The sequence below is a fragment of the Diceros bicornis genome, chromosome 5 (assembly GCF_020826845.1).
Source record: "Diceros bicornis minor isolate mBicDic1 chromosome 5, mDicBic1.mat.cur, whole genome shotgun sequence".
Taxonomy (NCBI): domain Eukaryota; kingdom Metazoa; phylum Chordata; class Mammalia; order Perissodactyla; family Rhinocerotidae; genus Diceros; species Diceros bicornis.
Window position 1 is genome coordinate 4614318 of NC_080744.1, and position 22906 is coordinate 4637223.

A 22906-nucleotide genomic window follows, 5' to 3' on the forward strand; every position below is an offset into this window, starting at 1 on the left:
TTCTAGAATTGGCTCCTTCACAAACATGGTTGTGATACATGAAAGAAGTGGCGTAACTCTGGAAGGGACAGCCTATAGATCTTCACATACAAGCAAAAGAGAATCACAAAGTCAAGCTAGAGCCAACGTTGTGACAGCCAAATGTAGCCCTCCAGATGGCTCCCCTGACATCGTGCTTCCCTCTCCCACTGATAATTGACATGTACCGTATATTAATGAAATGTTTTCTTAAATATAAAATGAATAAAAATAGGTTTGTATTCTCTCTGCCTTGGGAGTATTTGCTACAATATTTCCAAAAAGAGAGATTTCTAATGATTTCATTTTATCCTAATGTTCCCAAAGTAATATATATTGAGGAAGGTAGGGATCAGACGCTCTCAGTTTGAAAGCCAGCTTTCTTTGTATATTTAGGTGAATGGTGTAGCGTCTTTTCCTTCCTACAAATCTTCCTTTGGATCTTTTTGAGAGATGATCTGCAGACCAGACAAGGGCAGTAGTGTACATTAGTTTAGTGATTATGATGTTCTTATTAACTTTTAAGATTTGCAGTTCAAGTCAAGTAATATCCCTCTACATATTTGCCCTTCCCAAACTCTGTGAAAACTAAAATAAGTTAATATTTGTGAAAGTACTTTGTAAACTGTAAATTCCTATACAAATTTGAGACATAATTTTCATCCCTCAAGATTTTTCTTGCTTCATGAGATCACGGTAAATTATAGTAGAATAACTTTTCAACAGCAACCCCAGACATATAATTCTGGTATGCATCTCATATGCTTGATAGGGTAGTGGCGAGCGAAGGCCCTTGGGCAAGCTCTGTAGTATACAGAGGGATAACTGAAGTACAGAATTAAAGAACTGCCTTTCCTTCTTTCTGTTCGTATAAGTCTTGCCTCCACCGGTAGTTAACCATCTTTATTCCCAGTGGGCCTCTCCAGATTATTTTTCTTTAGAACATGTCATTTTTATACACATAACACTTACTTACATATTTCCAAGTAAAGTATCAATGGATTTATAATTTTTATTTCAAAACTTTCTCTAAACTCTTCGCAATTTCCTATTTACGTGCCAAATGTGAAAGCTAATTGTTTCATCAAATCCAAATCATCTTTTAAAAATTTAAGACCAGATCCTAATCTAAGCCTATTTTGAAAAAAAAAAAATCTCATATTATTCATATTTTGCATCATTTTTGGCAAAATACATTCAGGGTTTTAGAGTAGAAGAGTTATTCATTTAAGTTAAATGTTACATGGTAAACACGTGTATTTATTTTATATTACTCGAGACAACTATATATATTTGGTGCATAAACCAGTAATTATTTTGTGTAAATATTTTCTTTCGTAGTCTGATGCCAAAAAGAGGTCAGAGGTGACTTGGTTGTGTTGAAATATTGCTTCATTAAAGTTTAAAGAAAATAAATGGGAAATCGTTTAAATTTGTCTAGTTTAGTTTTAGAATTGCTTGAAGTTCCTGTGCTTCTAAACAATAACAATGAAACCGATTGTGGAACTCTTCCTAGAGAGTTTTATTTTACTTTCTTTTCTTTCTTTTTTTTTTTTTTGTGGGAGGGGGTACAGTGGGAGATTAATGTTTATTGAATCCTCACTATTTCCCCAGTGTTATGATAGGTATTTTATATAGACTCTGTGAAATAATTTACATAGAATACATTGTATTCTTGTATTTTGATCCATTTGGATCTCCAGAGATATTTTTTAACCAGCTAACTTCATAAAATAATTTTTTTTTTTCTGCTAAGGAAGATTTGCCTTGAACTAACATCTGTTGGTAATCTTCCTCTATTTTGTATAGGGGTCACTGCCACAGCATAGCTGACAAGTGGTGTAGGTCCGCGCCCAGGATCCAAACCCGAGAACCTGGGCCACTGAAGCAGAGCGTGCCAAACTTAACCACTACACCACGGGGATGGCCCCCATAATTGTTATTTTTGAGAACCAAAAACCTAATTGAAAGAGTCCTTACCAGTAACAAAATGAATCTATTATTATTATTTGCTGATACATTATATTCATTAATTCTTTATTGTATTAATAAAGAATCTTCACTTTAAATCACAGATCCCTGCTCTAATGAAATTATGAATTCTTGTGAGAAGTGTCTTAAACTGGGAGAGAATTTTTTCAATGAGAAACAAATCATGATAGCTTCTAACTGCTGTGAATATGTGTGGCTTGAGCATTTAGTGATTTGGTAAAACAGACCCTCTTTTTACAAGCAGTAATTACGCAGCCATATTACTTCTGATAACCCAACTTGGTTGCCTACCTGTTTCAGTCTGAGTGATATGTTTCCTAATAACCAATGGCAGGATTCTTGGTAAATTATAGTCTTCGTGTCTGATCATTATTTTCATAGTTTCTGCGTCTTAGCAAATAGGCCTGGAGACCATCTTCTTCACCTTTATCTTAATGGTTTCTGCTTTCCTGAGGATTAAGGAAAAGGCTAAATTATTAATACATGAAGATGATTTTGGGGGAATTTGTAAAATTGGAACTGGTGCTCATTCCACATTTCAAATATTGAAGTAAAAATGCTATTTTAATTTGGACAATTTGAACTCATTATAGTTAAATAATTTCCCAAGTATATATTTCTATAAACATATTTCCTCTAAATATCCAATCATTTCAGAAGTATCTGTAAAGGAAAATTGAATTATATGATAGCATGTTATATTCAAGGGAACTTAAATTATTGAGCAAACTATAAAAAGACTAAAAAATTAACTTTCTCTTCCCTAGAGTGTAAATATTTATGTTAACATGACCTTATCAAAGCTCTCTAAATAAGGTTTTAAACTACAATCAGAAGTAAAAACATGTAAATATGATATTAATTTTACAGCAATGATCCCATTTTATTTTCTCTTTGCAAAAATCATCCTAAATATTTTATCGATGGACTGACATGAAAAACACAGGCATGCCTCTGGAAGGTTATTCTTGGCCAGGAGCATTAAATTTATTTCATGGCTGTAATTAAATTAAAATGGTTTTATTTAGAGATACTATCAAAAATACCACAGTTCTGATTTTTTAAAAATGTGTATGCAAATGAGAATTGAAACATTAGGATTGTTCTAAAACAACAAAGCTATGATTGCTTTATGTTGCTTAGTCTCCTCTACTGGCCCCAATTATATTATGTCTAAATCTGGGACAGGGCCTCTAATCAGAAAAAGAAAAATAATCTTATAGAAAATGTTTTCTGGAATTCTTATATATTGGTACAACATTACAACATGTTTTCCTAATTAAATGCTAAGTGTTGTAGTACTAATGAGTATCAGAGAGGGGCAGAGGCATTAAAGGAAGGAAGGATGGTCATGATTTGAGTACCAAAGGATGGATAAGAATTGAAAAGCAGATAGAAATTACACCAGGAAAGCGTTTTGGTTTAAGGGGTCAAGACATGTGAGGTTAAAACTAGAGTTTTAGAAACTTTCAGTCATTGGCACACTGAGTCACTAGAATGTAGGCAAGAGAAATGCAGTCAGAGGAGAATTTCACTGATTCATTCATTCAACAAACACTGAGTTAGAAGTCTTCTGTTTGTGTGAAGTGATAATAGTGAAATTAGATGTTATTGGAATAAACTGTAATAGTTACAAACAATAGACAATCTACAAGATGAATCTGCAAATGCAAAAGAGAAAAGAGGCAAAGATGAGTGGGGAAGGTTTCCTTTTGTAAAGGAATTTAGCCATAAATCCCATAAGGCTTGTTTCCAGGTTCTATTGTATTTCCTTTCTAAAGACACTTTACACATGTTATTAGGAATTTATAAGTTCATAAAGTAAATTCATGAACATATATTTGTTGAAAATATTGTTCTAGTGACAGGATTTTTTTAAATGATGCTGAAATTTATTTTAAGTTTTTCCAGATAGGAAATAGTAGCATTAACTTAATACAGATTGTTTTCAATAAAGTCATTTTTGGAAAGTGAGAAACCTATTTCTTTAGCAGTTTTATTTGGAAAAGGCATAATCTACAAAAGAAATCGTAATGTGGGGCCAGCCTGGTGGCGTAGTGGTTAAGTTCGCGTGCTCTGCTTCAGTGGCCCGGGGTTCGCAAGTTCTGTTCCCGAGCATGGACCTGTGCACCGCTTATTAAGCCATGCTGTGGCAGGCATCCAGCATATAAAGTAGAGGAAGATGAGCGTGGATGTTAGCCCAGGGTGGATCTTCCTCAGCAAAAAGAGGAGGATTGGCAACAGATGTTAGTTCAGGGCTAATCTTCCTCACCAAAGAAAAAAAGAAATCATAATGTAACCAAAGCAACTAAACCTTATACTTGAGAAAATTTTAAAGCTTTCTATAGAGATCCCAGTGATTTGTAAAGACTGACAATACTGTCAATAATTCTATTATTTAGCCAATCAATAAACCTGCTTTCCAGGGCTGTAAATTCTAAGGAATGTCTTAAGTACTAAAGTGTGGTCATTGGGCAGTCTGCCTTGGTGTGGTATTCACAGCTCTGACTCCAGCAGAAGAAAATGGATCCACGTAAGGGATGAATAAAACCATATATGTTGCAATTTAAAAATAGTGTCATAGCAATGACTGGTCATTTGAAAACACATTGGTTGTCTCTAAATAAGAAGGCAAAGTCTAGATAAGCACTTCTGTGTCTCAAGTTCAAAGGCATTTCACCTAAATGATTTAGTTGGGTTATAAATTGTTGCACGTCTTGTAATTTTTTTTACGAACTCTAAACAGTCATTAACTGAGAGATGTTGTCGTTGACTTCACAGCTGTCTAATTTAGTTATGTTTCTGTTTCCTGCACACATATTGACAAGTTATCACTGTTGAAAAAACTCTTGATGACATTCAGTTTTATTGTTGCTGTGACATTAACCTTAATTCTAAGATAAATTGTTCTTTATCAAATACAATAGTTTTTTTTAAGTATTACTTCATGTTTTCCATTTCTTCTTTATATTAATTTACCACCTTTCTAGTTAAATGAGAATAGACAGACTCGGGGCCGGCCCCATGGCATAGTGGTTAAGCGTGTGCGCTCCGCTGCTGGTGGCCCGGGTTCAGATACTGGGCGTGCACCGATGCACCACTTGTCAAGCCATGCTGAGGCAGCATCCCACGTAAAGTGGAGGAAGATGGGCATGGATGTTAGCCCAGGGCCAGTCTTCCTCAGCAAAAAGAGGGGGGTGGCATGGATGTTAGCTCAGGGCTGATCTTCCTCACAAAAAAAAAAAATAGGCAGACTCCATCAATTTAGTAATAATTCCTTGTTACTTCACTTCATAAAATGTTCCTTTGACTTCACATAATTAAACCTTTTTTGTTCTCAAAGTACTACTCATGCCCCTGCTTTCATGACACTAACTTTTATACTGCTTTGAATCAAAACGGTAAACTTTTAGCAGAATGGACCCCAGGAGGGCACATAATTCTTCACCCCTCTTCCAGGATGAGATGCATAAAGTCATTTCCATCTCGGGTGGGGACTCGAGTGTCCGTTCAGTGTCTGAAGACTGAAGATTCAGGAGTCCACCCACAGGACCCAGAGGAGGACAAGTGCTGATTGTTTATCTGTAATGATTTTTTAATTACTCAGCCTTTCTTCATTTCCCAAATCACATCCTTTTTTGGAGACAGTATCCTCTTACTGGTTTTCTGCCAAGGGTTTCTCACATATCCAATCCATTCTCTTCTTTCCCACCAGTTATAGTTATAAAATATAAAGTGGATTTATATCATATTCCTGATTAAATACTTAGAAAGATCCCCATTTCTGTAGAAGCATTTCTTTTCTTTTCTTTTCAATATGACTCAGAACTCATTAATGTGAGAGAGAGTGACTTTGGTTCCAGCAAGTGCATGTTCTTTCTTCTGCCCTGTGGAGGAATGACAGAGAGCTGCAGATTGTTTATTGTATATTTTGTCTAATAGATCGTGATGAGTTATCCACTACCTTAGCCAGTCTCTGTGTCTAAATGCTATGTGACTCTGACCCCAAAAGCACTTGACTGTGTTAGTTAGCTGCACTAAAAGTGCACCCAGGCAGAGAGCTGTGATTCCTGTGATTTTTAGGCTTTTTTTTTTAATCAGTGCATCATCAGTGTTTAAGTTTGCCATGGATATCTATAGCTATTCTTCTTGGACTAATAAATTTACATTTGAAAAGTTTTTAATTGTTTTATCATTTTTTTATACTTTGCAAGTGTATTTTTGTGAAATTCCTTTATTATTATCACTTTGATTATTAATTTAGTTCTCATTCAATTCTTTGATACTGAGTTCTGTTCACGCTGGGAAATGAAAATCAGTAGATTCACTATAAAATCTTTTCTCCTACTTAAGTGTGTACGGGTTAAAATAATTTGAGAATAAGTGGAGCATATGGTAAATATCAAACATCTTATCATACCAAACAAGACACTTTGTAACTTAGCACTGACCTGTTCTTCCTCTCTTATTCAAGCATGTGCGTTGTGTCAGCCATTGTAGTAAGCGCTGATGAGACTATCCCTGTTCTTCAAAAGTGCATAGTTTGGTTGGAAAGATTTGCACTGCATGTTGCAACCATAGCAGATCTTGTAGTAGTTCTAAAATATTATCTATAATATATTCATTTTTCTCCACCTAAGGCCATGCTTTATTTCTTCTCTTCTTTATCCCTCCATGAGCCACCCTTGCCTGTCTGAGGAATTTCTTTTCCTTTAAGATCAATAAAGATGTCAAATGTGTCCCCCGTGAAGCCTACCTTTGGTCCCAATACAGAGTATCCATTATTCTTTTGTAGAAGGTCCCATAGTGTTTGTTTACTGCTCACTATTGTATTTCTTCAATTGGTTTAAGCATACTTATAAATTCCGTTTCATTGTCTATTACCTGTAGTCTAACCTGCTATTTATTGGCTTTCTTAGTCACTCATAGTGGAACATTTTCTTGTGTGTTAATAATGTATTTTGAATTCATATTCGTTGAGGTTTGATTTGGAGAAATTCTCTGCAGTCTAACTTGAGAGCATGTCTTTCAAGAACAAGTTGGTATTGGATCTATCCAAGCACTCCAGTGGTATGACTAGCCAAGGATGATTTTTTGTTAATGTAAATATTTTTTCATCTTCCCATGCTGGTGCGGGGCATTTTTTTCCTAGTCTACCCTATGTCTGAGATTGCTGTTTTTACTGATCTCGATCGTATGTGGTGGCCTCGTTCCCAACTTCCCATCTTGCACTGGCCTATTAAACTCATTCCCAATGGGCCTAAAATTCCAGCTCCCAGGGGTACCAAGACCAACAATACTCCTTTTCTTTCTAAACTCTTATTCAATGTCTGGTTTTCAGTTCTTTGGTTTTGACCCATGTAGAATAATTCCCTTTCTTACTTGCAAGCTTACATATGCATCCAGAAAAGATTTTTGTTATACTTTAATCTAGCATTTTTAGACTAGGAAAATGACATGTCATAGCTTCTTAATATCTCTTTTACTTTGAGCTTTATGCATAAAATCATATATATATATATTTTTTAGTGAGACAAATTAGCACTGAGCTAACATCTGTTGCCAATCCTCCTCTTTTTGCTGAGGAAAATTAGCCCTGAGCTAACATCTGTTGCCAATCCTCCTCTTTTTGCTGAGGAAAATTAGCCCTGAGCTAACATCTGTTGCCAATCCTCCTGTTTTTGCTGAGGAAGATTAGCTCTGAGCTAACATCAGTGCCCATCATCCTCTGCTTTATATGTGGGATGCTGCCACAGTGTGGCTCAACAAGTGGTGCGTAGATCTGCACCCAGGATCCGAACCTGTGAACCCCAGGCTGCCGAAGCAGAGTGCACAAGCTTAACCACTTTGCCACTGGGCTGGCTCCCATAAAACCATATTTTGAAACCTCAACTTAAATCACTTTTCAAAAGCTATTTGCAAAATAGAGTAAATGTACTTTTGTATAAGTTCTACTTAAAATTTTGAACAATTAAATTTTTTCTCTATGTATATATTAAAAATATTTTAAAATCCAGGATCTGTATATAATCATACACAATGTATCTAAAAATTATCTGCCAGTTTAGATAATAAATGTTCTAGATCAGTTAGTCTAAGAAAATTTGAACTGGAACAACATTGCATAAAAATAAAACTAGAATATAAAAGAAAAAGAAAATTTTCTTGGCATGCTTGCTGGAAGGAGAAAAAAATGCCTAGAGGATAAAAAAGAAAAAAAATATTATGAATTCTTTCCCTGTTCAACCAGCAGATGTCATGTTTGGTTGTCAGAGCCTAAGATTATTATACGGATATGTCCTTGATATTCCTGTGTGCATCTTACAAAATGAGGGCATAAATGTTAAATAGGATTAGCTCTGAAATCAGAGAAGAAATTCGTGGGGCTTTTGTTACTTTTAAGATACATTTCTCAAATGAAATTAGAGATTATTTTCCTTTGTAAAGTTTATCCAAAAGAAATTTAGCACAAACTATGCTCTGAGACACAAGTGAGTATATCTATATTTAACTATAACTACTCAAAATTATTTTTATCAGTAATTTTTTATAACTAATCAATATTATTTATGCACCATCTAAAAACACTTTTTCCACTTTTAATTCTAAAGTGGTGCAATTATTCAACTAAAATAAACTTTCTCTATTTTTTTTTAATTTCATGAATAAAAATGAAAATTTGTAATGTGTCCTGTTATATTTGATTATTTGTTTATATCAACTTACATATATCATCCCAATTTCTACTCTGTCTCTAAATTTCTCTATCTGTCATATAAGACATTAGGATAGATGATCTCTAAATTATTTTATAATCTAAAGTTCCATGAAAAATTATTACATTTTATGCAGATATGTCAATGCAGATAAAATAAAATATTTTAAAAATACATTGAAAAGCCTTTGTAATAGTCTGCAATTAAATATAAAAATGATGGTAGAATTTTACATTAAAACTTGATCTGTTTGGAATATTTAAATGATGGTTAGATTGTAGCTTAATTTTTCACAATGTTGAAAATAGATCTTAATAAACAAATTCATGTTATTTACAAGATCATGAGGATTTTTTTTTGACTTCAGAATCAAACTACTTCAATCATCTTAAAAGTATTTATTTAGATGAACAATTAGACCTAGAATTATATCAATTTGCATTTATGACATGCAGCCCATTACTCTCCTGGCAGTGAACAAAAAGCAGGATTAGACTACAGATAATAGAAACATGAAATGGAATTTGTAAATAAGTATGCTTAAAACAATTGAATTGATACAATAAACAGCAGGCACATGTTTCATAGCACCCTAGAGATTTGAGACTGAGAGGTACCTTAATGGCCATCTTGCGGACAGTCACCCATCTCAGCCCTGCTAAATGGTTACTAGGTTATTACTAATTGCCTTCAGTGAAGGGATAATCACAGTCTATTGAGCTAGGCCACTCCATATTCAGAGAGGATTGGTAAAACAGTTCTAAGTCAAAATATGTAGCCCTTTAATAGCCACTCACTGGTATTCATCTTATTTCATAGATCTGTTAAAATTTAATCTGATATTCTTTCTCTGTAAATAGAGTTTCGACTCTTACTAGACTCCATTTGCCGATTTTTTTAGAGATTTTTTTCTCTTCCATGCTGAATATCTTCTGGTTGTGGCTCTATTCTCTCCATTTTTCTATTTGAAGGCATCATTCATTTTATGAAAAAAGTGATGCTTAGAACTAAATCTGATATCCCTTGTATTTCAACCTTGGTTAAAAAACAAAAGGAACCACCCATCCCCCCACCAAAAAAACCCCATTGAGACTCTTACCTGCTCAATTCAATCTAGACACCACTCTCTAAGGAAAACACTCTAGGTTTACGTTAACTTAAGGAGCTCATTACTTCATTTATAGGTTCTGGATGCTTCTTTTCAATCAAGACTCCTAGCTCTTTAACTAGGTGATCACTAAATGCACTTCCTCAACAACATCTTGAGAAATTTGGTCCCCAATACCAGTTGTCAATGATGTTTTGGGTATTGTTTCTTTCATTCAGTATATTGTTTTCCTCTCATCTGGATTTTGCTTTTAAGCATTGTGAACATGAACTCGTACTATCATTTAGTGATAAGTAAAAATATCATACAAGATAAAAAGTAACAAAATGAACGTGATGGCTCTTTTCTAGAGACCTCCCTCTCTGCAAGATTCTTTGTACAGAGTTAATAATCCATTTTCAATTCAACTGAATGAATATTCATACAAAATTTTTCTTTAACGCACACATGTTGGTGTAGGAGACTTTTCCAAATGTTACTAAAGTTCAGATATTTAATTCAATGTACAGTAGTCCCCCCTTATTGGTGGCTTCTCTTTTCACGGTTTCAGTTATCCATGGTCAGCCAATCAAAATACATCTGAAAATATTAAATGGAAAATTCCAGAGATAAACAGTTCATAAGTTTTAAATTGCAAGCCATTCTGGGTAGCTGTGATGAAATCTCTTGTTGTCTGGCTCTGTCCTGCTGGGGACGTGAATCATCCCTTTGTCCAGCGGATTCACTCTGTACACACTCCCTGTCCGGTGGTCATTTAGTAGGCGTCCCCATTATCAGATCGACTGTTGGGCATGCCAGTGCTTGTGTTCCAGTAACCCTTATTTTACCTAATAATGGCCCCAACGCGCAAGAGCAGTGATGCTAGCGATTCGGACATACCAAAGAGAAGCCATAAAGTGCTTCCTTTAAGTGAAAATGTGCAAGTTCTTGACTTAATAAGGAAAAAAAGAAATCGTGTGCTGAGGTTGCTAAGATCTACGGTAACTTTTATGACAGCACATTGTTATAATTGTTCTATGTTCTTATTGGTTATTTTTCATCTCTTACTGTGCTTCACTTATAATTAAACTTTATCATAGGTGTGTGTCTGTACAGGAAAAAACAGTGAATACAGAGTTCAGTACTATCTGCGGGTCCAGGCATCCACTGGGGGTCTTAGAACATATCCCCCGCAAATAAGGGGGGACTGCTGTATTTAATTTTACTAGTAAACTTGTCAAAAATTGCATTCAGTTCGTCTGACTTTACGTTTTCCTAGTGAACTTCTCCAGGGAAATAGAGACCATCACTTTCATTCTTAGTGTTCAAAATCCACCCTTAACTATCTAAACATTATTATAAGTTTTTATGAATCAACTCTTCTACAACCCCTAGATGATAGATGACTAGTGGTGAAGAAATATGCAAAACCAGGTAAGAGAAGTTCCTGCATACAGGAACCCAGGAGGACGTTTAATATTGCACCTAATTTTTTAAAAAAGGAAAAACAGAAAAGATGTTGAATGAGGACTGATAAATGTGCAACTTATTAACTCATCATCCAGTAAGAATTGCAAAGCTATTTGAAAAGTTTGAGAAAGAAAATATAAGTAATTTCTATGAGGACAGAGTCCATACCTCCTCATTCGTTATATCCCCAATACCTAGTACACTACCTGGCATTTAATAGGTTCTCACTAAATATTGTTGATTCAATAAATAAATCTATTTATTTATTATAGAAAAATAAATGAAAAGTGAGAAAAAATGAAAGATGTGAAAAAAATCTATATTTCAGAATATCAGGACATTGGACCCATAATTCCAAATGGTCTGTGCACTTTTCAATTTGGCAATCAAAACAAAAGCTGAGATGGTTTATATATGTTGTGTACACTATATGCACTTCAGACACCCTTAAAATCTAAATAAAAGCTTTTTTATTATTGACCAAAGTTCTTGTGTTATTGTTAAGTTTTTGTTTGGTTAATTTCAAATTTATTGACCAAAGACACAGATAATATAAACACAAATTTTCATTTTTACTGATTTTTTTTTTGACAGAGTTGATCACTGACTTGCTGATGTACTTCTTTTGACTTCTAGGATGCCCCAGGTTTGATTTTCCTCCTGGTTATTCTGTCTCAGGCCTTTGCGGGGGCATTGTTACCTCCTCCCATATCTCAACTTTGGATTGCCCTGGGGTCAGACCTTAGTCTTCTTCTCTATCTACTCACACTCCCTTAGAGATCTCATTAGTCTCATGGCTTTAAATTTAAAATTTATCTATATGCCCATGGTTTGCAAAATTACATCTCCAACCCTGGCCCTTCTGAGTTCTAGACTAGTACATCCCACTTGATGTCTCCATTTAGATCATTCAAATTGTGCAAAAATAACTTCGTGGTCTCCTCCCCACCCCACTTTGATCCTCCATAGCTTTTCATCTTAGTTGATGGAAACTCCATTCTTCCAGCTGCTTAGGCCAAAAAACTTGTAGTCATCCATGGTTCTTCTCTTCCTCTCACACCGCTCATCCAATCAACCAAGAAATCCTCATGCCTCTATTCTCAAAATTGACCAAAAAATTCATTAGATTTTAATAAAGTGACTTTTCAAATACAAGAATTACTTATGGAACACATAGTAGAACATGGTACAAGGACCAAAAAGAATAAGTATATTTCACTGTAATCTGTCACCATTCAAATTTAAGCACTCTCTCTGTTTTTAGGAAAGGCCTATGCTCCAGAATTCTATTACGATACCTACAATCCTGTGTGGCAGAACAGACACCGAGTTTATTCCTACAGTCTACAGTGGACACAGATGAATCCTGACGCAGTAGATCGGATTGTGGCATACCGGTTGGGTATCAGGCAGGTGAGAAATTTAATCGGTGTCTTTTTTTTCCTTTGTGATCCTCCGTGAAGACCTTGTTACTATGATTTGTTGATATAAATTTTTAATCACTTTGCGTGAATTCCAGAATATATTTTACTGTAACCAAGATAATATCACTCTACACAGAACTGTTCCAAATTATTTACAGATCTTTGAAATTAATTTATGCATTTTCCACTATGACAGCTGACATATTAAAGTGACATCCTTTGAGCTTTCTGAAATCCTTCATCACTAGATATGCTGTAGAAATTACATGGTATAATTGCTGTGCAAGAAACTTATGTAAGATGTGCTCACACTTACCTATACTGTATAATTCGTTGTCTTATTTCCTAAGAAGCTAGAAGTCCTACATATTTTTACCCTAAGGGGTTCAAAGTTACATAGGATGTTTTAGAAGTTAATTTTTTTTTTTTAAATTTTTTAAATTTATTTTTCCCCCAAAGCCCCAGTAGATAGTTGTACATCATAGTTGCACATTCTTCTAGTTGCTGTATGTGGGACGTGGCCTCAGCATGGCCAGAGAAGCAGTGCGTCAGTGCACGCCCGGGATCTGAACCCCGGCGGCCAGCAGCGGAGCCCACGCACTTAACCGCTAAGCCACAGGGCCAGCCCTAGAAGTTAATTTAATATGTCTGAAGAATAGAAATATTTTAGTAAAATGAGAAGAAACAATCAAGTATGCTATTTTCCTAAGGTAGCTGAAGATCATGGGTTATGTGAAAATATTACATCTTTTTCAAATGAACTACTGTTAAACTCAGTTATCCTTTGGTGGTATAAATGACATTTTTGAAATTTAAGTGTAGGTCTTTACATTGTTTCCTGTTACATAGTATGTTTTCTGGGATGACTGTTTCAGCATAACAAAACGTTTTTGAAGATTTATTTGATTACCACGTAATCTATTAGCGCTCCCTCACAACTTTGCATTATCCACGGATTTGTCAAGTGTCTTTTTTACTTCCTTAAATAAATCACAGAATAGCATTTTGAGTTTGGACAGTAGAAAGGACAAAATTTGCTTGGAGAAAAATTGATCAACCACCAGCAACCCACTCAGTTGTACTATCATAAAACCAATGTATTTCTATCTTGTTCACAAAGTTATAATGAAAGGCTATGTAAGATACCTCATTCAAATTAAGATGCATTGTGAACTGAATATTCTTATCCTACATGTCTAATAACCTAAAAAAAAAGTCTTTTCCTAGTGAATACTTCCTGACATTTGATAATCACTGCTTTCTTGTGTCAGTGTTCACAGGTCACTGACAGAGCAGACAGCAGTGCATCATTCAGAAAATTCTCTGTTATTATCCTTCATTTACTTCGGTTCCTAAGGAAATCTGAATTCCAAATAAATCAATTCCAAATCCATATCAAAATTATTTGTTCTACTTGTTCTAATTTGATGATAATTTTCCTTAATAGAGAAAATATAAATAAAAAAAGAGATTAGCAGTTCTTTCTCCCTCAGCTTGCGGGATTATCCCTTTTTTTTTTCTTTTCTTAACACAGCTGATATTTTTAGATCTTTCGTATTTGGAGCGTCTTAGAGCACTCTTGACTTTAGACACCACAGACTCATTTTCCAAGTCCTTACCACCTGATTGGGTCATTCACATTCACTTTTTATTCTCTATGTTTTTGAAAACACTAATATCCAAATACAAAACTGCCATTTATAAAATTAAATTATTTTTTTAGGTGTCTTTCCTTTTTTCTGGTTATAGGTTTATTTGCAATATTAGAGTCAGAATTTCATCTTTAGTTTCTCATTTTCTTCCTCAGTTATATTTTCTTAGAATATCTGGATACCTGCCCATTGCTCCCTGTGTGCTGAAGGGCTATATGCTTCACATCTGCAGAATTTACCCAACTCCGCTCATCATTCCTTTCCTTTCCTCCAGCATTCCTCAAAACTTTTGTTCCCAGTGTCTCCATTGTGTATGCAGGTCACCTTCTCTAAAAGTCAAATTTAACAAAAAGTGGTTACTATTGGAGGCTTGCCCCTCAGCTAGCCAGATTTCAGCAGAATTGGACTTCCTCCTAAGAGGGATCCAACTAGTTACAGCCCTTCCTTTCATCTGTATCTTGTACTCATTATTAATAAACTACCTTTTGTAATATTTTTTTCTAGATTTGCTATGCTATTTTCCTATGACAGTTTCTCTTTTTTGATTTTCCTTTCCTAACATGAGCGTCTCCTCTAAATTCCTGTCTGTTTTTCTTGATCATTAAATGATCTGCATTGACACAGGTTTCCCAGGCACTGTGCTGTTCTTGGTCGACAAATCAGTGAGATAATTTCCCCCTACTCTGCTGCTTTAGAATAAATTACATACGTGTGCATATGTGTGTATAAATTTCCCCTTACTATGTTTTGCTAAAATTATGAATTCCAGACACATCTGCCTTCCAGTTTTAGCCAGTTCAGCCTTATCATTTTTTAGCTGTAGAACCTTGAGCAGATTTCTGAACATCCCTAAGCCTAGGTTCCGACCTTGTAAATTGGAGATAGTGATATCTGTTGGGCAATTGGAGTGTGGAGGGGAAAACACTCCCCTTGTCCCACAGTCCAGGTTCCCTTGTGCAGGGCACTCCTGGCACAAACATCCGTGGCAGCCCTTACACTCATCTGCCAGGGTTGTGTAAGGATTAAAAAGAGTGCATTTTAAGAGCTTAACGTGTCTACTATTTTTATTTTAGTTTTATTTAGTACAGTGTATATCCTAGGCCTAACTATAATTCCAAGCCATGATTTTCACAAAATAATTCCTAGACTTTTTTTTCACTATGACGTTTTTATTTCAAACCTATTGTTCTCCATAATATCCATTTTACTGATTCACATTTTTCTGTTCCACTTGGAGTCTTAGTTTAAAGCCTTCTTGATCGGATCAGTAAGTCTGCAGCTAATACTGTTGTTTCCAGGTTTGTGAGATTCATGCTATCCACTGGAGGAAAACCTATTTCTGGTGTTATCAACCGTGGTCCAGAAGACAATCCCTTTTTCTCGCACAATTTTTGAAGCTAACTCTTTACTCGTTGTAGCTTTCTTTTGTGGGCTTCTTTGTTCTTAAGATTTTCTTTTATATTTAGAAATAAGTATTATTTTTTCCTAGGGTACTTTTTTATATTTCTCTATTTTAATTGGTAATTTTACTCATATACTATGTCTTGCCATGGGAGAGAGATTTTGATATATCTTTTGGGGAGGTCTCAATAAAGAGCGATGGCCTTGTGCTGTTCTGCCAATGTGAACAGGAACCTGACGATTGTAGATACAGTGTAAGAACAGAAGGGGCCTGTATACACACTTCTCTTTCCCACTATCATATTCTTTACACTTAACCCTTATGTGAAAAATCTTTACATGCAAAATGGCCTCAATAGACAGCATTCCTTTTGAAGATCCCTTATTCACAAAAGTTAGGATGATAGAGCAAAAGAAGTCTCGATACAATGAAATTAATATAGTTCTTTAAGAATATCTCCCCTGTTTAATAATAGGAAAGAAAGGTATTAATGTAAAATACGATTATATTTTTATATTTTCTTATAAAATTGAGATTCCTTCTTCCTCAGGTATGTACGCTTAGATATCAACATTGTTTTAAGCTAATCAGATACCAGTATTTTTAAAAATCACTCTTGAATTCTGATCTGATGATCATTGTAATAAAGATTTTATATTCCATGTGTATGGCCTTTTTCATCTCCCAAGCTGTCTCAGAATCTTGAATCAGTGAACTTTTGAATGTAACCAACCTAACTTGAATGATAAATAAACAATGTTAGGAGTGTAACCTAAGCAATATAAGTTTAAAAAATGAATTTTCTTCCCTAATAATTAGTATTTATGTCTTTAATTATGAGACCAAGTTTTCTTAAATTGATTATTAATAATTTATGTTACATATTTTGTGATTTTTTAAAGTGTTATTATTTTAGCCTATATTTTAACTTTGAGTCTATATATCTAAATAATTTCTTCTATCCGTAAACTATCTAGGTTGTCTAGTGCAAAATACCTCCCTTTTTAATATCAAACATGGCCTTAGTTATGCAGTACAAAGCTGTATTAGATGAATTCCGAAAGGCAAATTTGATCCTTTAAGACTAATGACAAATTCAGTTCTGAAGAACCCTACTTTGTTTTTAATCCGAAAACTATTAGAAATCTTATTACCTATTCTTAAATAAGATTATCAAGTCACCGCTGGATTGGAGTGGTAAACTGAACCCAGCATTCCTCCAGCTATGTGGTAAAATTATTTGACTCTTTTGGTTAAATTACATGGTTTCTATTTAAATATGATGAGGAAAATTGTCTCAGAATTTGAGTATTGGCTTATACACTTTTCTTAAAAGTATGTCTAGAAAAAAAGCACTGGAATTCTGGAATGACTGCTTTAAGAAACTTACAAAGAGAACAAATATATCATGTGAAGTTAAAAAATTAATGTATGGAAAAAAAGTTTTCTCAAAATCTTGATGTCTTTAAGTTATACTTGTTAGGCTCAGTTAAGCAATTGCTTAATCTCCTTAGACAGCTACTAGCCTCCCAATTATTTGCTTCATTTGTTGATTAATAGGGAAGAGAAAAAGGTTATTTGAATGTCTGCTCTCCTTGGTATCTAAGGAATTAAGAAATAAGCATAACTGTTTCTAAGTTATCTGAACATAACAAATAACATAAACACCATTCGACTCCTTTTGAAACATACACAACTATAGTTTCTAATAATAAAGGATTTTAGGGTTTTATACAGTTTCTTTTTTATATTCTGCCATAGAGACAGAATGAATGTGACTTTTGACTGTCATCTTTGGAAAGTAGATAGTTTATTGAATAAAATACATTAATTTCCCCGTTCCTGTCTTCTTAAGTCATGAAATATTAAAATGCTTAGAATTATCATATTAATTTGCCCACTCAGTCAATAAAACTTTGAGTGAATTAATTGTATAGTGATTACTAGCATTTAAAAGAAGTATTGTCCTCAACATCTTGTCAAAATAAGTGCTGTAGTAGGAATATGTACAAAATGCCACAGAGACGTATATGGGAGCAGTTAGTACTGCCAAGTAGTGGGGTTCAGAGACGTGATAACCAAGGTGGAGACATGTTTGTTAGTTTTTATAGGTTTATATTAAAATTTTCTTCATAAATAGTAATCATCAATAATGACTAATCAAGAAATCACTAATCACAAATACACTTTTTGGTATAATTGATTATTGGATGAATTTTATTATAAATTTCATTTTGGTCTTCATACATGTGACTATAATGACTATGCTATAGTTTATTTTCCTTCCATTTAAAACATTTTTTGTTATTTTATTAAATAATTCATCATTTATTATTATTTATCAGAAGCCTAATATTATAATAGATCATAGTAATTAAAAATGTATAAATTTATTATATACATAAATGACCATATACATGATAATTGTGGTTATTAATACTGCTAAGTCTGTAGTTTAATGTGTTGATAGAAGAAGCAGAAGAATTTGAAGAACGTGCTGTATAATTTGTTGGTCATGGGGGATGACTTTTTATGCTTTAGCAATTTGTACGAAGTACTGGTTTCTGTGGCACAGTCTACAGATGCTAAAGGAAATGGTAGGATAAGACAGAAGTGAAATTGGAATAAAGTTGGCATATTGATTTATGCCAACTGGGCTGTTTTTGTTGAGAGAGATGTTTGGAGGAACCATTTAACATACGACATTTTAAAGCCAGTCCAGGGAAGTCTGTGGAGAATTGATAGTGAACCTGGATTCACTGTATAGTCTTAAATCATGAATAAAATGACATCTTCAATAGATTAATCTCATCATATCATCCATAGTATATTGAATGCTATTACAATAGAGGCGGAGACCACAGTTAGGCACATCTGAAGTAAGTTTCAGTAAGATTTAGATTAGAGTAGTGAAGGGGGAGAGGCATACAAATTGAATTAAGAAAATGTTGAAATGGGCAGAACTTGAATACTGATCTAATTTTGAGACACAATTTTTAAAAGTATAGTGACCTTATGTTCTCTGCCATTTACTTCAATATCTTTAGTGAATGTTCTGGAAATTATCAAATATATAGATAAAAAAGAGAGCAAGGGATACAGAGAAATGTAGAGAAGCCACTTTGTAAATGGTCTCTTTGGCTCTGGAAAAGAAAGCAGCCATAAGCCAGTTGGTAAAAAGTGAAGTTATTTCCATCTTCCAAGTGAAGGACACTCACACATCCTCTTCATTCCTATCAATACTAATGTCACAATGTGTCTATTAGGAGGAATAAATATGGTACATTTGAAAGACCTGCCTGAGCTGTGGACCTTTGATGTAGAAAGCTTTGTGAAATAAGGAGACTCTGTCTTGGAAAATTCCAAGTACTTCCAGAGGAGTTTTTCTGAGTCTGTGGCCCTCTGTGCAGATTTCATTTTGTGTAGTAATAGTGCTAGGGAAAATTAGAATTTTCCTTTTGCTTGACCCTGAATGTGGTGGGAAACTAGCAACCTGAAAGAGACTTTTGGAGTGAAAGAGTATTAAATTATTGACAGAAGTAAGATATTGAATCAACGTGTGCAAGTATGCTCATATTTTCGAATTGGAGTTGTTCAATTTGAGTGTTAAAGGAATATAAAACAAATGAAGATACCCTAGTTAGGAACATGCTACTAGGATTTGAGTGAACACTTCCCCTGGAATATGTAAATTTATACATCAGAAGCATTAGACAGGAGAGCTGAAGCTAGCACAGATAGAGAGACATAAATTTACTGTGTGAAGACAGTAATGATAGAAGTTACAGTGAAAAAGAGAGAACTGAGAGGTGGGAAAATCTGCCAGTGTCATGGAAACTAAGGAAAGAGTGTGTGAGCATGAATGTGTGTGTGTGTGTTTGGGGGGGGGGGGGTGGCATTTTCAGTTTTAAATAAAATTTTAAAAGGTTAAAAAGCCCTACATTTTGGGGCCGGCCCGGTGGCTTAGCGGTTAAGTGCGCGCGCTCTGCTACTGGCGGCCCGGGTTCTGACCCTAGGCGCGCGCTGATGCACCGCTTCTCTGGCCATGCTGAGGCCACGTCCCACGTACAGCAACTAGAAGGATGTGCATCTATGACATACAACTATCTACTGCGGCTTTGGGGGAAAAAAAAAAAAGGAGGAGGATTGGCAATAGATGTTTGCTCAGAGCCGGTCTTCCTCAGCAAAAAGAGGAGGATTAGCATGGATGTTAGCTCAGGGCGGATCTTCCTCACAAAAAAAATAAATAAATAAATAAAAAAAAATTAAAAACCCTACATTTTTAAAATACCAGATACTGACAAATCAGTGCTTTTTTTTTTTAAGATACTTAAAAGCAAAATAGAAAAAAAAAAGATTATAGATAGATTTAATATTATTCCAAGGTCAACTGATTACAAATCTAATTAAATCGACCTGAGCCCATTCTGGCTGTCCACTTGAATCAGAATTTATTACGAAGAGAAGACTCACTGATATATTTCCTTGGATGAAAGAACATTTCATAAATGTCTAAATTATATCTTTTACAGTCTGTAACTACATGGTTATTATGGATTCTAAGACTTTGATCTAAATCAAAGAAACTATCCAATAGACCAATATTTATATATGTGTGTATATACAGTGTCTTAAATGACTAGGAATGTAGAGTTCAATGGAAAACAGTCATTCATTCAACTGTTTTAAGGATGAAAAAAGATCAAAAATTGGAGAATGGAGTTTGGATTAACAGTCATTTTCTTTTTTTCATGCTTCAACACTATGCAAGTTGTTTGTTTGAATACAGATTTATGTATGAATGTGTCGTCTATATTTGTACTTTATGTACTGTATCTATTAATCAGCTGAACACACAGTCTTCTCTGTGTTATAGCAGTGGTTCTCAAATTTGAGTGTGCATCAGAATCTTCTACAGGGCTTGTTAAACGGTTACTGGGCCCCACCCCCAGACTTTCTGGTTTTGTGGGTCTGGGTGTGGCCGCAGAGTTAGTATTTCTAATAACTTCCTGTGTGACGCCGACACAGCTGGTTTTGGCTGCACTTCTAGAGCCACTGGTTTATGTTGTCCCACTGTAATGAAGAGACTAAGATCAGATTCCATTTTCAACTTCTGTTTTTTTCTTATGCTAACGTTCTTATATAATCTCAATGGGAAAAACCACGCTATAAATACTGTTTCAAGCACAGTGCTTGGCATGTGGTGCTCAATACGATTTTTGGAATAATGGATTTGAAATTTACATGTTACAGTGGGTAACTGTTGAGTTCCAACCAGAGATGCATCCTCTGGTTATGGCTGAACTGATGCTTTTCCAAGACCAGTGATTATTAAAATATTGTTCTCAGCCTACTGCTCAGTTTCAAGATTCAACTGGTGGATGAGAACTAACCCAAATGCAAATGTTTTCTTTAGTTCTGGGCAAGATATGCGCAGTTCCTTAGGCTTCTTTTTGTATGTATTTCTAAGGGTTTTTTAGAAAAAACCCATTAATGAGGTATTAAAGCTACTTAATTGTGGTGTATGTAAACTAAAATTTGCATTTGGTAGTCTCCCGATGACCAATTCAGTGCTTTACAGAGGAGCGTGACTAACTCAAACACTGTTACAACTCCCAAGTAATCATCCCCTCAAATTTCAAAAAGGAATGATTGTCAAAGTTGTCTTGAATTGGTAACCATTTTCTATTGCTTCTTTCTGTTTTTAATTGTAAATTACTATTAGTTTAGCTTTATCATTTTCAGTTGTACTTCTCTAAGTTTCTTAAGTTGCCTTAAAATGTGGAGTCATATATATATTTCTACACTATTTTTATATCAAAACCTTGACTGCTTTTCAGCATTTTATCTGAAATGACTGGAACAATATTTACCCTTGAATAATTAATATAGAACATGACAGAGGTCAATAAAATTACAGAACTACTGCTGTGCAATTGCTTGATAATGGATTGCTAGTTTTCCAAGTTTCTGTTCTCTGTTTTAAAGAGCTCAAACAAGAAATGCAAAATATCATAAAGTGTTTAAGTTGCTTTAGTGTACTTAGGTTACAGAAACCTTTTCTGAAAAGATAGAAGCAAGAAGTTGAGTAGAAATTTGAAAGTAATAGTTTAGTATCATAGGCATTGCATATTCTTAATAGCTGTGCTTGAAGTGTTTATATCATACAGTCTGACACTATTCTAGATGCTTTAAGTATATTACTGTATTTAATTCTTAAAACAACACAGGGTGGTAGATACAACTGTTACTCCTGTCTTAAGGATGAAGAAACCAGGGGGTTAAGGAACCCACTCAAGCTCACAGAGTTAAATCAAACATGAAGCTGGGATTTGAACCCAAGCCATCTAACTTTGAATCTGACAAATATACTTCAGCTGAATACCCTCTGAGCCTTGAGCCTTTTTCTTTATTTTTTTCTTGTTCTTTCTCCTCCTCCCCCCTCTCATCCCTCCTCCTCCTCCTTCTTCTTCTTCATCTTCTGATGGAAAGCTTTACTTTGTTTTCTAATTTCTTTTGTAGTCATTTCATGTTCTTTTTGTATTAACTTTAGTTGCTATTTATATTTTAGTTTAAATTTCTATATTATATATTTCTATATTTATAAATCTTTTTTATAAATCTTTATAAATTTAAAAATTTATAAATATATTTCCATATTTATAAATCTATGCCCACATAGTTGAGTATTATATTTTTATTTCTTTAATCTCCTCTATATTTGAGGATATATCTGCTTTTTCACCCACGATGTATATATTTTGTACAAAGCTTCTTGTTTCTGGAAATTTTTTCCTGAATTTGTTGTTTTATAAATTGTTCAATTATGGTGTGATATTAATGTCTGTTCTTGCTTTTTAAAATGGTAAATGAGGAAAAAATAAAGTAATTGTTTGGTTCAGAGGAAATTAAAATATAAATTATGAAAATATTCCAGTATAATACTAAACACCAAAACATCCTGTGAAATTGATATTATCACCCTTGTTTAGATACAGAAATAATCTGACAAAAGTTAAGCTATGTACCCACGTTCTGCAGAGAGAGAGATCATTGGGGGATTGGAATATTAACCTTGTTTGTCTAATTCTAAAAGCTCTCTTTTTAGCTTCTGTACTTCACTGCTACAAAACCCTATGAGTTTT

At 34.4% G+C, this 22906-nt stretch overlaps 1 protein-coding gene across 1 annotated transcript in view; it reads left to right on the plus strand.

Moving 5' to 3' along the window:
* The window catches only part of MDGA2 (MAM domain containing glycosylphosphatidylinositol anchor 2), a 786958-nt gene that overhangs the window by 676868 nt on the left and 87184 nt on the right, over nucleotides 1–22906 (plus strand). Inside the window, exon 10 of the mRNA XM_058540638.1 lies at nucleotides 12548–12696. Coding sequence (XP_058396621.1) covers nucleotides 12548–12696 — 149 coding nt within the window. The remainder of the gene's footprint in view (nucleotides 1–12547; nucleotides 12697–22906) is intronic.